This window comes from Beta vulgaris, chromosome 3, assembly GCF_026745355.1.
Source record: "Beta vulgaris subsp. vulgaris cultivar EL10 chromosome 3, EL10.2, whole genome shotgun sequence".
NCBI classification, from domain to species: Eukaryota; Viridiplantae; Streptophyta; class Magnoliopsida; order Caryophyllales; family Amaranthaceae; genus Beta; species Beta vulgaris.
Genome location: NC_079204.1, coordinates 35,397,279 through 35,412,688, shown reverse-complemented (window position 1 = coordinate 35,412,688; position 15,410 = coordinate 35,397,279). Strand labels below are relative to the sequence as shown.

At 36.2% G+C, this 15,410-nt stretch overlaps 2 protein-coding genes and 1 pseudogene across 3 annotated transcripts in view; 2 read left to right on the top strand and 1 right to left on the bottom strand.

Moving 5' to 3' along the window:
* Positions 1 to 240: 240 nt before the first annotated feature.
* LOC125496047 (uncharacterized) lies at positions 241 to 894 on the top strand (annotated as a pseudogene).
* Positions 895 to 1,229: 335 nt separating this feature from the next.
* Positions 1,230 to 6,149, bottom strand: LOC104884489 (serine/threonine-protein kinase RUNKEL). Of its 2 annotated transcripts, XM_048640393.2 has the most exons (8): positions 5,946 to 6,149; positions 5,723 to 5,812; positions 5,101 to 5,153; positions 4,545 to 4,620; positions 3,073 to 3,134; positions 2,898 to 2,976; positions 2,756 to 2,815; positions 1,230 to 2,657 (listed from the first exon to the last, which is right to left on the bottom strand). In XM_048640393.2, exons 1-8 carry the CDS (start codon positions 5,991 to 5,993, stop codon positions 1,374 to 1,376), a joined length of 1,752 nt encoding a protein of 583 aa, XP_048496350.2. In that variant the 5' UTR covers positions 5,994 to 6,149; the 3' UTR covers positions 1,230 to 1,373. The 2 variants fall into 2 exon arrangements, with proteins under 2 accessions (XP_048496350.2, XP_057249685.1); XM_057393702.1 differs by lacking the exons at positions 4,545 to 4,620; positions 5,101 to 5,153; positions 5,723 to 5,812; positions 5,946 to 6,149 and adding an exon at positions 4,196 to 4,492.
* A 5,076-nt stretch (positions 6,150 to 11,225) lies between these two features.
* The window catches only part of LOC130590803 (uncharacterized), an 8,619-nt gene continuing 4,434 nt past the window's right edge, over positions 11,226 to 15,410 (top strand). The window contains exon 1 of the mRNA XM_057393359.1: positions 11,226 to 11,871. Within this exon, the coding sequence (XP_057249342.1) occupies positions 11,226 to 11,871 (646 nt within the window). The remainder of the gene's footprint in view (positions 11,872 to 15,410) is intronic.

Sequence of the window (15,410 nt, the reverse complement as noted above, 5' to 3'; positions counted from 1 at the left end):
ACACAATCAGTGATAACAGGAAGCAAATAAAAGGTCAGTTCCCAAAATCACATATGCACAAGACCTGCTTACCTGAAATGGAGACTCAACATGTTTGACTAAGGTCGCCAAGTGCTGCAAGACCTGATAGCAAACAACTCTACGTTTAAAGGACGAACATCCAAGAAGATGAAGAACTACTGGAAACAAATGAATATTGGTCTTTGGAGTAGCTCGACTAGATAGAGCAGCAACATGACCATGGCGTCTACCCCCCATAATTTGCTGAATGTCACTGGTGATTGTATCAAGCAAACCTGGCACTGTACCAGCCACAATGTGCAGAAATCCATCCAAGCACTGATGTATGTAACCATCCTTTTCTTTAGCTAGTCGGTCCACAGTGGAGAGTAACTTTGCATTGCAAAAAAAATGAGGCAACCATCTCCTAGCATTCTTACAAAGCAAGGCCACAAATACAAGAGCTTTTCCTCTTAATACATCACTTCCCTGCTCAATGAGAGACACAAGACTTGGAACTAGATTCTTGTCCTCTACTAGAGGCATTAGGTAACGGCCAATATTTGTAAACATATGACTTCCAAGCATGGCCATGTTTAAGATATTCAAGCTTATTTGCTGCTCACGTTGACTACCCTTAACAAGAGCAGCTGCCGTATCCTTGAAGGAGAGCTTTTCTATTACTGATTGAATACTAGGAGGGTTAAATCTAACCAGGCGCACTAGACAAGAACCAGCAGTTAACCTCACACTTTCTTGCTTCCCTACAGCTCTGAAAATATAGCAAAGATTACTAATAACATCTTGGCTGCTGAAACGAGCTACCCATTGTGCTCCTTGGCTACATATGTTCTCAATGGTCCTTAATGCATACAGTTGGGTAACATCATCCTCCCCTTTACGCAAAAGTGAAACGACCTGGGAAATCAATGCATTTGGAACCTGTTCAACATGGATAAGAAATTATTAAAGATTAAAATATGTTATAAGCATCCATGGGGGAAAGAAGCAATGAGTTAGTTTCATTACCTGCCACCCAGTTCCAGAGCGGCTGTCCTTGTGTTGAGTTTCCGTAGTCTTGTTGTCTCTAGGCTGGTCAATTTGAGTGGATATGTAGAATAGCAATTCGCCCAAAGCAGCCATTGAGTATCTCCTTACCTTTTCTTGTCTGTCTCTAAGGCTATCCGTTAATGAGCTAACTATTCCAGAGTTGACCAAATCATCTTGAATGTCAGTAGAATGCCGAATCAACAACCCAATCAGTGAAACAAGCTGAATTCTGAAAGCTGAAGCCTTGGACTGCCGAAGGAGTTTAATGAGTATCAGCATTATAGGTCCATTTGTAATCATGTTTGCAACTTCAACATTGCTGCTCAAAGTCTCAAGGGATACCGGATTGTATTCTGCTTCTCACCAATATTAGCATTACCACTCAAAATGCTTACAATCTTATTGCTAAAAGCATCAAATTGATCTTTAGATATCTTCTCAAATTCAGAAGCTGGCAATGCATTGAAAGGAAGAGAAGGAACTGCTTCAGATACTTTGACGGCTTTTCTACTGGGCATGACAGGTCTGACTGACAGATCAGATGGATGCCAAAAGACATCACAAAGCTCGTTTGAAGCTTTTGCTGATTCAGATTCCATTGGAGACACCAGAGCTACCTTACCCCTTGGATTCTTAGATTGAGGGCTCGCACTGGGTGGTGAATTCAAGACGGTGTGATCTGAAGATGGTTCCTCAATTGTTCTGATATCCTTGCTGACATCAGGTGTATCAGACTGGCACTCAGACTCCTCATCAATATCTCCCTGGTTCTGATCTGAAGTTGAATTGTTTCCTTCAGGAGTTGAAGAAAAGTTATCAGATGCATCAGGCTCACCTTGAGTGTCATCACTGTCATCCTCGTTAAAGTCAAGTTCCATATCAGTGTGCTCTATTTTAATCTCAGCATCATTCTGCTGATTATTAGCCAAAGGTCTACGATAGTTTTCCTTTTCATTCTCCTTTTGTAGATTTGATTTGGCTATTCTCGAGAGGCGGAGGATATTCACCCCCCTTGTACTTGAAGGATTGGCCTGCTTATCATCCACAACTCTTCCACATTTCATTTGAGTTTTTCGGCCACTGGTGGTACCTTTTACAGGTGTTCCAATGCCTCTAGACCCTACATTACCATTCTCATCTTGTTTGGAGTGTCCTTTGATTTCTTTCTCACACGATTTCGGGGGAGTTTTACCACGGGAGTGTCTTTCACCATTACGTTCAGCAAGATATGGTCTATGTAAAACTTCAATCATGTTATCATATACTTCCTGAGGAGGCAAAGAAACCAGGGTAAATTTTGTTGTCCAGAATGCATGTTCACAAAGCTCCGTCCACTGTATTCTTTCAGCTGGGTCTTTCACCAATAGAGAATTCACCAGATTGACAAAAGGGCGGGTAGGATTGCCTGGAAGAGGAGGAACTGAATCTGAAATTATAGATTTTGCTAGCTGGGTAAATTCTCTTCCTACAAAAGGAGGCCTTCCTGTGTAGCATTCATATAAGACACAACCAAGAGCCCAAAGATCAGATGCGTAAGAGTGCACCCCACCATCTTGGAAAAGCTCTGGGGCCATGTAAAAAGGTGTTCCACGCTTCGCTTGTGGCAGCTGAAAATAGCACCAAAGATAAACATATCTTAACTAATTTAGAAAGGCAGTGAAGAGATCACACATGACAAGCCTCTGAGCAAAAGCAGAAAACAAACCAAAGATGAAGGGGTTTTTGATATATCGCTCAACTTCCTGGCCAATCCAAAATCACAGAGCTGTATGACAGGAGATGAAACACATATTAGCAGGATAGGAACATCAAAAATGTGTATCCTGTAAAAACTTGTCCTCGTGTACCTTTGTCTGTCCATTCTCATCTAAAAGAATGTTGGATGGTTTCAAATCACAGTAAATAATTCCTTTTGAATGTAAGAAACTGCAGCAAGTCATAGTGAAAAGTCAATCAACATGAATCTCCTCACAAGAGAAATTAGAAAGTAACAGAGCAAAAAGAGTACACATCTATTCTTACAGCAAAGCTTTGACAATGTCACTGGCTAGATCATGTATGGAGTCTTCTGGAAGATGCTCATCCTGAAACCCCAATAGAACATCAAATGGGATACATCAAAACTAATCAAATAGCATTTCCATGTTTATGCATGTACGAAAACACATCAGGCACCATTTTTGGAAAAATAATTTTGGTAGATAACTATCAAACATGATCTCATTGCATGATTCATCTATTCTTTTTTGTGAACTTACTACGATAAATCCTTCAAAATCCAAAGACTTCATCTTCTGTTTTCAGTGAAATATTTCCATGTGGGCAACTCTAGCAACAAAAGCTATCTGCCAATTTCTATTCCAACTTATGCCTGAACAAAGAGTAAAATACTTGCTTGACTACAATAATTGCATCTGATTTGAGGGCAATATTCTTGTTTATAGCCTAAGCAGGACAATAAATATTGGATTCTAGGAATCTAGCCATCGCAATTTCAGCTTATAAGCTCAAACCTGATCAGCTTAGAAGCTCAAGAGTCAAGACAGGCCTGATTAGATAAAGACCACAAGTTAATTTCTCATCCTAGTTAGCACTACTCTTACTCTTTTAGAGTTTGTTAGAGTTATGTAGTTACTTGATATAAATTAGACAGACCTCTTCACTCTAGCTGGTTATTTATTCCACAGAAATAAGAAATCAAGCTCAGTCATTTAGCTTTTTCTTTTCATAAAATTCTCTCTGAACTTCATAAATTTATCAAGGAGCATTTAGGATAAACAAGGCCTTCATTTTGGGATTGAATTGACTCATCTTTATACAAGTTCAAAGCCACATGTTTACCCTAATAAACAAAGGCTTAGACACCACTTTCAAACAGCTCAAAATAGCAAGTTAATTGGAATTTCAAACTTCTACAGCCTATATTATCCAATGGTTTTGAGTAGACACTTCCAATTGGTGAAGAAAACCATGTAGCAAGCTAAGGGAGTAAGCTAACAATTATGTTAATCGAAATCTTTATTTTACCTTAAGTACCATCTATGTCAGATTCTCGAAACTCCAACATTGGTATGAATACTATGGCACTTTGTGTTGGGCGAAAATCATAGAAGTTATTTTATGAAAAAATGAGTCAGACACTTACACACATACCCGTGTGTACCCGAGTCCAAGTAATATAGCCTAACATCACCAACCAGCTTCCATGATCAATAAATTTAGATGCTTCGCATTTATCATATGCAAACAATGTAAACCAAACTATATGTCAAATTAAACCAAAGTGCCAACAATCAGATTTACAAAAATTCAATTTCTTCTACTTCCAAACTTGACGTCTCAGGTATCACCAATATTAACTTTTTTGTAAAATAAGCAACATTAATTCCTTCGTGATGATCCAAAAATTTTGCAAGGTGCAAATACTTTGATTCCAACCTGCTGCTAACAGTTATTAGTGGCTTATTTCAGAGCTACAAACAAATAAGGTTTACCTGTCGCAATAAGCTCATAAGGTCTCCTCCAACACAATATTCCAGCACCAACCACAAGTGAGCTGAAGTTTCGTACCTGTTTACAGTGTACTCATGAGTTGGAGAAATATCCCACATTGTATTTCCTTAATCTTAATTCGTAATGGCAAGCAGAGGACATAGACTATGTTCTCTTCAAGTGATCGGGTCTGAATTCATTATTAACATGCGTTCTAGTATGGTCTCTAAATATATTTGTCGAGCATTGTTTCCCATTCTAACTTAATTTTGATCATCGTACGATGCTAATTGATACGAAAACAACATATTCATGTGGGATCTACTTAAATTTGTCTCATCATGTATCGTTCAAATATCTTCATAACTTTCACTAACATAGAATCAAAATTATTTGGTAATAAGCAAATAAAAATTTGAAGTCATGGTCTGGTCTGGTTTGAATTTATCCGGACTGATGTAATCTAATTCAAACACGAATAAGTAATAAGTTAGTGAAATAAAGTGAGAGTTCTATAAACACTAGATAGTAGAGAACGAAAGTCGGGAATTGGCATACCATGAGTAAAATTTCAGCACATTTGGGTGATTTAGAGCATGTAAAATCCTGACCTACAAAGGCAACAAAACAATATATTTATACAACATAGATAACTGTTGTTTCAGGAAAATATAAAACGGAATAGGTAATACTACATTTGGCAAACATATCTATCATAACTTTCTTTTGGTTACTGATGTGATGATAACATTTCTAGATTTAATCTAAAAAGGTTTTTGCAAAACTTATCAAATTTTCTTTTTACGAACATATAACTATAAAAATAAATTGACAAGGTTTGACCATAAACACTAAAATCTTATTATTTGAGATAGAGGAAGTGTCAAGGTACCACCATTTCCACATGAAATTATTATTTTTGAATGTGATCACTCTTTCTTAGCTGATTTAGAACACATACGCATTGAGAAATAAATATATTTTGTAGCTACAATTAATTTTTAGAAACCCTTGTGTCTCATGGTAAAGTCTTATAGGGATGGTTCCAATATCTAGGATCAAATCTCATCTACATCACTCTTAGTCTCTCATTTTCAACAACAACAACAACAATAACAAAATTAAACCCCATTAATGAAACACAGTAAAAAATCACACAAGAGCAGGAGTATAAACTTACTTCTTGAAGAACCTTGCTCTTTTGGGATTTATCAACGCTCTTAATAGCAAAATACTCGATCGTCTTCTTCTTCCTTCCTTTGTAAACAGCCTAACCAAAACAATTATTTTCAAATTCAAAATTATGAAGCGAATCACAAGGTCTTAAACCCTCTACTTAAGCAAAAAAATTTTAAAAAAAAAAACAGAAAAAAGGGGGGGCAAAGATAGAAATAAGATAGTACCGAGTGTTTTCCATGGCCGATAGCTTCGTAAACGTGGTACTGATTCATGGAAATTTCCCTAGTTGGACGGAGTAAGAAAGAGCGTTTAGTTGGAAGTGAGAGAAAGAAAGCAACGGATTACGGAATTCAAACAAGATGGCGAGTATGTACTCTACAGATACCAGAATAGGGGAGAAAAGGAAGCAAATATACTAGGCCAGTATATTGTTAACGTTTCGAATGTGGGGTGGGGCCTAGGGGTGCAGCGGGCGATTAATCCCAAAAAAATTCAAAACTGGTCCCTAAAGATGTAAAGTCTCACACACCCAAACAAGTGTTTTTTAGGAGAGTTGACAACTTCACATTAATGATGAATTTTTTTTTTGTCAGAAATAACCTTTAAAAATGTCATTTATGATAAATAACCTTATAAAAAAATTTGTCAGAAACAACCTTTAAACTCTATTTTTTTTGTCAGATCAGACCCTCTCATTCCCCATCATTGACTTGATTTTTCTGGTGAAGACTTTTTTTACCCCCTTTCCCTCTTTTTTCCCCTCTAATGTCTTCCTCCCAACCCCACCCCGACCTCCACCCTCACCCCTCGTTCTCTCTCCTCCACCCTCGTTGAACGCTACCACTGAACACCGATAGTGTTGGCCGCTTCGATAGTTTGTATGTATGAAAGAGGGGTGGAAAATGAAGTCTTGTGCCATGTGTGAAGCCTGAGTTGAAGGGTAACAAGTGGACAATGACTAAATTTGTTAAGGAGCACAACCACACCTTAGAGAGTTCTAATAAGGTGCACAGTATTCAGCCACGCAGGCATTTTGTCGGTGTGAGCATTCAATGAGGGTTCAGCGAGGAAAGAGAATGAGGGGTGAGGCTGGGAGGAGAGGGGAAAAAATATGTTGTATGAGAGAATGAGGGGTGAGGCTAGGAAAGGCAGCGACAAGGATGGCTCTGCCCTCGGCTTCCGACCAGGTGCTGATGCAATGGCTTTTTATGTGAAGGAGAAGGCGTGAGGGTGAGGGTGGAGGATGGAGGATGGAGAATGGGAGGTGAGGCTGCAGGTTGGGGTGGGGTTGGGAGGAAGAAATTGGAGGGAAATAGATAGGGAAGGGGATTAAAAAAAAAAGTCTTCGCCAGAAAAATCAAGTCAATGCCGGAAAAATCAAGTCAATGTCGGAAAATGGGTGAGGGGTCTGATTTGACAAGAAAATAGAGTTTAAAGGTTGTTTCTCAAAGAGAAAAATTTATAAGGTTGTTTCTCACAAAAACACATTTATAAGGTTGTTTCTCACAAAATGACACTTGTAAAAGGTTGTTTCTGACAAAAAAACTCCATTAATGATTCTTAATTGGAAATTATTTGGGTAACTAGCTTTTAACATTATGTAGATACTAGGTTTCGAATCCGTGCATAATGCAGGGGGAACTTTTTAGTATATCAACTACATTAAAAACATATAAACGATTTTTTTACGTCTACAATGATCAAAAACTTTGTGTTTAAAAGAAATACACTTTTATATCAATTATAAAGTTGTTTAGTAGATACATGATACTCATGTTTTCGAAGACTGTTTTTTGGGAAAAACAAAATTTATTAAGAAGGTACTTTTATAACATAATCATAAATAATTACATCATCATAAAAGGAACAATGAAATTCCACATTTTCTTCCATGCTTCCGATACAATAGAACCGCAACAACATCTGCATGGAATTCTTACAAAAATTAATAAAGTGATGGCTTGATTTAACAAAATACTTATCTATTTTGGTGTTCCCCACACAAAGCAATCATCATTGAGATGACTGATGTAAATTAAGGATCTCAACTGCCTCCAAAGAGAGAAAATTTGCATGAACTTTGTCTTCATCTCAGTAACTAGTGAGGGAGACAATTGTCTCAGAATCCCTCTTCATATTATAGTCTTCATTTTTTCTTCGATATGGCCTTAAAGTATTAGACTTCCCATGTTCTTTCTCATAAATCAGTACTATTAGGCAAATTTTACTCGTGACTGAGAAATGACTACAGAAAATTGGCCATGACCGGGAACTGGTCTCGGGAGATACATACCTAGTATACGATAAGGATTGTCCTTAGCTTTTTAAAACACGGCCAACGAAACTGCCTTTTTCGAAATCTCACAGGAAATTTTGATCTATCTGACAAAATGTGTACCATACAGAGTATACCCCCATACTACCTAAAATGACCACAATTTCGATGATATATTGTATCATACCTTATTACCCGTTCCATCTGATGGAATAAGTATCATACAGAATTTTCCACTTTACTTTTCACCTAAATACCTTATTCCCTGTTGCTACCTAAAATGAGCATGATTTCAATGAAATATTGTATCTATTTCCCGTTCTATCTGACGGAATGAGTATTATATACGGTTTTCCACTTTACTTTTTGCCTCCCAAATACTACTCCAAGTGACTCCAATTGCCCTTTATTAACCCTTATTAATTTCTTCTTACTAATTAAACAATTAATTTCATAATATATTAAGCCAACAAAAGTTTACTTATTCATTAAGACTAATTTAGAAAATGATAATGATGTATAATAAACAAATATAAATATGCAATACCTGTATAATGTATATGTTTTTGTATAGGTTGTCAATATGATTTACATTTCAATGTTTTCTTTTTACATTAAAGAAAAAAGAAGCTGTCAAAATAAAGTGCATAGGCAAATTAAAAACTTTTCAAATTAATAACTTTATCTGAGTTTTCACAACAGTTTGTTTTTCAAATTAATAACTTTATCTGAGTTTTCACAACAGTTTGTGGTTTTTATAAACTAACTAAAGTTGAATACTTCCCTCTTTTGATATATACTAGTTGTTGTACCGCGCGACGCGCACGCTACTCCAAAATATCGTAATGGCAAGTGTTCATTGTTTTCCCAAACTCGAACACAAAAAAAATATAGTTCTCTCAAATGGTCAAATACGAAAACATAAATTTTGAGTAATACAACCCAAAACTCGCTCTAGATATTATCGCCTTTTTTGTAACGTAATTCTACCTTTTTCATAATTATATGTATCTTCCTTATCCACAACTAATTGTAGTTGGAAATTTGAACGCCAACTCTTGAGCAATTTAAGATTTAGGTTAATATTAATAATTCTATGATAAAAAGAAAAAGGTATTCTTTTCTCTTTCCATTTCCCTCTTACTCATCTTTATGATTTTTCAATTTTTTAAAAATCAACTCCTACTCGTCCGCCTTCTTACTCCGATCCCTCCCCTCTCGTCCTTTCTTCATCTTTCACTTATTTTTTTCTCTGTAAACTAAAAATAGATTGGAAATGTAAATAGAATAAAGTGAACAAAAAGAAATTAATCTTACCCACAATAGTACCAACTAAAGGGAATTTGACCAAGATCTTTGAATCATTCCTGAACAACAATCGTCCTTGGCCGACGAAATCCGAAGAATCCACAAAGTAAAAATACATCATGGAGTATATCACCTTCATTCTATAATATTGGAACTTATGAATATGGCGCACAAATCATTGGGAGACCGTGAACTATATCCATATAATTATAATAGAATAAGGTTTTCTTTAGATAAACCTCACCCAAGAAAAGAATAGTACACATATTAGGAAACATCCAAAAATATGTTACAATTGTTAAGAAATGAAGGTTGATAAGATCAACATATATGCATTAGTAATTTTTACTATAGAAATATAACTTGCTCTAGACGGAGGACACAAGTACTTAAATAACATTTCTTTTAAAATAACATTACATTTCTTTTACATTAAAAAACTATCTCCATAAATTCCATGGTTTTGATCACTTTCATGTATTAAATAAACAGGCAACCTAGACGGAGGACACAAGTCAATTAAGTAAAAACAAACATAGAAATGTGCAGAATGAAGGAAATAACCCGTGGTTTAGAATTGAATGAATAAAAACTAAAAAGTTATCACATTTCTTTTACAAGGAATTTTTCATAATGTTTTCTCAAGACTGCAAAAAATTCTTAATCTAATAAGCACTAATGCAGAATAGAAGAGAGATAGAAATCACAAAGCAGACCTCTTGTATACAAATAACATTCGAGAAAAATCCTAAAATCAATCCAATTTAAGGCCAGACATCAATAAATCACGAAATAGGAATCTTACAATACCAAATTTTAAACTCACAAGACCCTAAAAGGCTAAGAAGTCAAATTTGGAACAGAATTGCTTTCGTATTAACCCACTGTAAAGAAAACCCTAATTATTACAATCACAATATGATGTATAATACTCCTTCAAAAAAAAATTAGATAATACATAAATTAACTCAAAAGAATCTCAATTTCACACATGAATTTACCTGAAATTCTACCTCTCGAGGGCTTGGAGGAGGGACAGAATCACAAACTGGAGAGTCACCTCAGAGAGAGAAATCCACAAGAATTTTATCGCTAGAGGCCTAAATTACCAATACGGTACCAATGTTATTGCCTACAAAATTTTCACCAAATGTAAAACAACCACTACTGATATATTAAATGAACAAACATTGATTAAAGTAGATAATCAAGAGATACATTCAAGAAAGATGGATAACTTACCCTGAAATGAAATTGTTTTGCTGCAACCGTATATTTCTAGAGCATTGCACTAATGAGGAGGATTATAGAGAAATTCGAAGAAGGTGGTTTTGTCATGAGTTAGGTTATGTTCAAACTGTTAGATTACGCCATTTGTTTGCGCCTTTTTTTCATCACTTTGTGCAACAAAGAAGTTTCTTATGAAGCTTCCTGATGGAGTAGCCTTCTATTTTCGGTGCTTTAAAAAATCAATGCTACTTGGAAATGACTTGCTTTTGAAGGTATATTGGATTACTTGCGTTAGCGTTTGGTGAGTGACCTTCTTGTGGAGGGTAGATAGAATAAAGAGATGCTGTGCAATCTGTTTACTCCTTGGGAAGTTCATGCTATTACAAAAATTCCGACCTCATTATATGATGCTGGGGATGAGTGGACATGCCACTTCTCAAAGGATGGCAATTATAGTGTGAAGAGTGCGTACTACGTTGGTTTGGAGGAGAAAAAAGAAGAAATTGGATCGTCAAACACTGAGATTATCTCGAGAGTTCGGGAAAAATAATGGACAACAAAGGTGCCACCAAAAATACGAAATTTAGGGTGGAAATCTCTCCATAATGGGTTGCTTGTGAGAAGCAATCTGAAGCATAGAGGGATGTTGGAGAACATATGCCCAATTTGTGGGGTCGAGGAAGAAACAATCATGCACAAGCTAGCGAGGTGTGAAGATGACAGTAAGATATGGAACGCTTCACCTCTTAGAATTCAAACAAAGGAAGTGAAATGTAAGAATCTTATGGAGTGGTGTTATGTTCTAGTGATGCAGTACAAGGAGGAGTGGTGGAATATTTTTTGGAGCATTATATGGGGCCTTTGGCTTAAAAGAAATATGTGGGTGTTTGAAGGAAAGAGGAGGGAAATTATAGATGTCACTCAGAAGGCTTTGGGTTTGCTAGGGGAATTTGAAAAGTCAAATGAGATTGTCTTGGGTCCTTGTGTGAGGTCTCGTTGTGTGAGTAAATGGCAAGTACCACCTGATGGGTCTTACAAAATAAATGTAGATGCAGCAATTTTTGTAGATGATAGGGTGGGTTATTGTGCAATGATGAGAGACCATGTTGGGGAGATCATGGCAACAACTTGTAAGCAACACTATGGCAGCTATGAGGCAGACATTGCAGAAGCTATGGCAGTTAGGCACGGCTTGATTATAGCTGTTGAAACGGGGTTGAGAAAGGTGACCTTAGAAACTGATTGTATCAAGCTTTTTCATAACTTGAAGAACCGAAAATGTCAGAACTCAACTTTTGGTATTGTTATCAGGGACATTCTTACGCTTTCAGATCAATGTAGCTCTATTTTTTTTCTCACATGTAAAAAGAGAAGGAAATAGTATTGCTCATGCCCTTGCGAGGTTAAGTATTACTTTTAATGAGATGAGAGTTTGGATGGAAGAGGTACCTTTAGAGGTTCTCTCACTTGTAAGGAAGGATATTTCTTTGGTGAATGAAATTGAGCAGTAGAAACTAAAATATCTACATCAAAGCATTACAGGAAGGAGACCAATTAAGACACTAATTTACAACTGGAAATTGTATAATACAACTAATTGACTTTATGACTGCAACACGATATAGGAGGAAGACGATGAAGCTCTTTAAACACAAAAATAGGAAGACACTTACCCTGAGATGGTGTATAATACAACTAATTGATTTTTTGTGAAAGCTCTTCCTTTTCTATTAATGCTTCAATGATACAAAAATGAAGAGAAAGAAGAAAAAATGAAGACGGAGAGAATCAAAAGAAATAAAAACCTTATTACGCTGATCTTGCTTCATCGTAACTCAGAAATCACAAAAAAAAATGAATTAGAAACTGGAATTTGTCCAAACCGTGGTCTACTCTTCCAATTCCTGAATCCTGAATGTTTTAGGCTCGTGCAAATGAATAGTCATAAAATGAAACTAAAATTAGATAATTTCCATCACCTAAAATTCAGGTTCTGCTGCAGTATGACAAAGTACGTCCTAAGTTATATAATGCGGAAGGGTAAAAAAAGACAGTAAGGGTACTTATTAAGGGGGAGGGATGAAGGGGGACTGCAAGTAGATGCATTGGTGTAGATGTGCTTGACAATTCTTGCTTATTAAGGGTAGGCTCACTGCTATTCTCCAGGAGAAACATTTCCAAGTTCAATACTATTTCGCTAATATGCCCCATAGATCAAGGATGCAGAAAGCAGGAGGAGGGGTGAAGGGAGACCACAAGTAGATGCATTTGTGTAGATGTGCTTAACAATTCTTACTTATTAAGGGTAGGCTCACTATTCTCCAGGAGAAAAATTTCCAAGTCTAATACTATTTTGCTAATATGCCCCCATATAACTTACTAAACAAATTATATATCTAGAGACATGGAGAATATAAATCTTCTTATTCCTCTTGAAGTCATCTTCGATCAAGGTGAGAATATGTTAATCATATATTAAATTGAAAACGATGTTTAGCAATATGTGTGACTTAATGAACATATTACATGCCACATGAGATAGGAAAAAGTAAAGCCCTTGCAACCCCAACTGGTTGAGCCGTGGACACTAATTAGCTAACTACGGATACGATATAGAAAATGAAAGATCAAGGGTGCGTAGAATAGTTATTTACTTTCTTTTTTTTTTTACGCTTGACTCGAGGTTTTTTTGGTTGTGCCATAGCATCAAGGTCCACATCCTAGCAAGCGAGCTATTTTATATTGTCTAGGGCCAAGGGTCAAACTCAGAAAGCCTGTGTCACTGGTTCTAACTGCATTTTCTTGAAGTGATCTCATGCGCTCACTAACGCGAGTTTTAGGTGCCTTTGGATTGCATGGAAAAGTGCACTTGGTAAGCACATGGACTCAAAAACAGGAAATTATAACTAAGCTTGCAAGGAGGGAATTGTCGCGGAAGTTTGAAGTGTTTGGGGGAGAACAAATGTTTGTAACATAGTTAGGGTAAGATAGGTCAAGTAAAAAAAAATTCCTGCAAGCTTACCGTGGAAAACCCTAAACTTTGTTTTAAGCCTCTTTCTACTTGATATAAGCAATTTAAGTGGATCATACAACAATATATGTTCACTTATCTTAGCTGGACCATTTTATGCTGCATTTATAATTAGCACATATATTTAGACATTTCAAGCATTGGGTAGAAAAGAGAGTCATGAAAAGATACCCATAGAAGCAGCTCCTAGAGGCGAACGAATTCAATTGCGACCATGTTGGAGGACCACATAACTCTTGGAAAGGAAGCGGAGTCTCCTGCACTTTTAGAAATACCACAGAAAAACAGGATTATTCCAGAGCGTTCGTAAACACATCAATTAACTGGCGCTACAAAGGCTAGCACGATAATTACAAAGGCTAGCACGATAATTGCATAGTGTTTTTTTCTACACATTGTTATTTGGTTCACGCACACAGTTATGCTGCAAATTTGTTATGAAGGCAGGTTGAGTTTTCAGAATAATAGCTCTTGTATTCATAAGTTTTTTTTGTTTTCCATATATCTGTGGGTTTATTTACATGCTAATTGTTAGTGTTGAAACATTAATGAGAGGAACATGTGGCTCTAACAGACGCACATCAAGTACGCATCAAATCCGCAAAAGTTGTAACAGGACAATACTTTGAGCTTAAAGAAAAATGGCAATTTAAAGGAAATCATAAAAGTAAGAGCTTCATTAGGCGCACAAAAGTGCAGAGTTCTTTGTACAGCCTTTTCATAGTAATGAAAAAGTTCAATTGATTCCTAATGTTTTTGGGACAAAGTGAGCAAAACAGCTAAAGCACACTTTACTAAAATTAAACTACGTCCTATATGACAATCATTCACAAACTGTTATCTAGGATTTTGTAAAAGGTAATCCTGTTTAAATTGGAGGCCTACCCTTCAAAGGCTACGTGTATGTGCCTCAATGTTCATGGAAACATAAACTCGAAACCTCACAGAAAGTTAATTGAAATCAAAATAGTATGTTCAGAGGTGTGATGCATTTTATTTGCCAATCACATAAAAGGTGGCACACATCTGAATAGGAGTGAGATAAGTTGCCTTTTAGAAGTTTAAAGAAACATAGAATATGCATGCTTAAATCAGGGTTGAGTAATTAGCAAAGAGAGACAAATGAACCACAAGGACATCACTTAAGAACAAGCAATAAGGCAAACACGATTTATCAAACAAAAGACAAGTAAAGAAACAAGTAGACTACATGTTTGTTTGTTTTTTAAAAAAAAGTTTACTAGGGAGTAGGGGTGTAAGCGGACTAGGAAAAGTCCAGAGTCTAATCCAGTCCAGTCCAAACTTGTCGGACTGAACTGGACTGAAAATTTTTCGGACTGGACTCAGACTCAAATTTTCGAGTCCAAATATTTTTGGACTGGATTTGGACTCATCCTTTTGGAGTCCAATAAGTCCAGTCCAGTCCAAAAATATTTTTATATATATATAATATATATTCAATACATATATAATGTATATATTAAAAAAAATTGATACTATTTTTAAAATTTTGGAGTTTTCAACCTTACCTCTATATATATTTAAACTAGCGCTAGAAAATTTTACTTGGCGCCAGACTATTGCACTTAGCTCCATTTATTAAATAAGTAAATTATACTAGCAGCACTGCAGTAGTAGGCTAGTAGCCGACTAATTCTATCTCACTTCACTCCTCAGTCCTTACTACTCACTTCCTCTTACTCTTCATTTTCTTTCTACCTCGTTGTCTCGACTCTCGCATTCTCTATTTCTCCCTCAGATCAATTCTTAGTCTTTCTACTTCCTCTCAACTTAGATCAAGGTAAGCATCTAATTCAACTTTTTATTCATAGTATTTTACTTTAA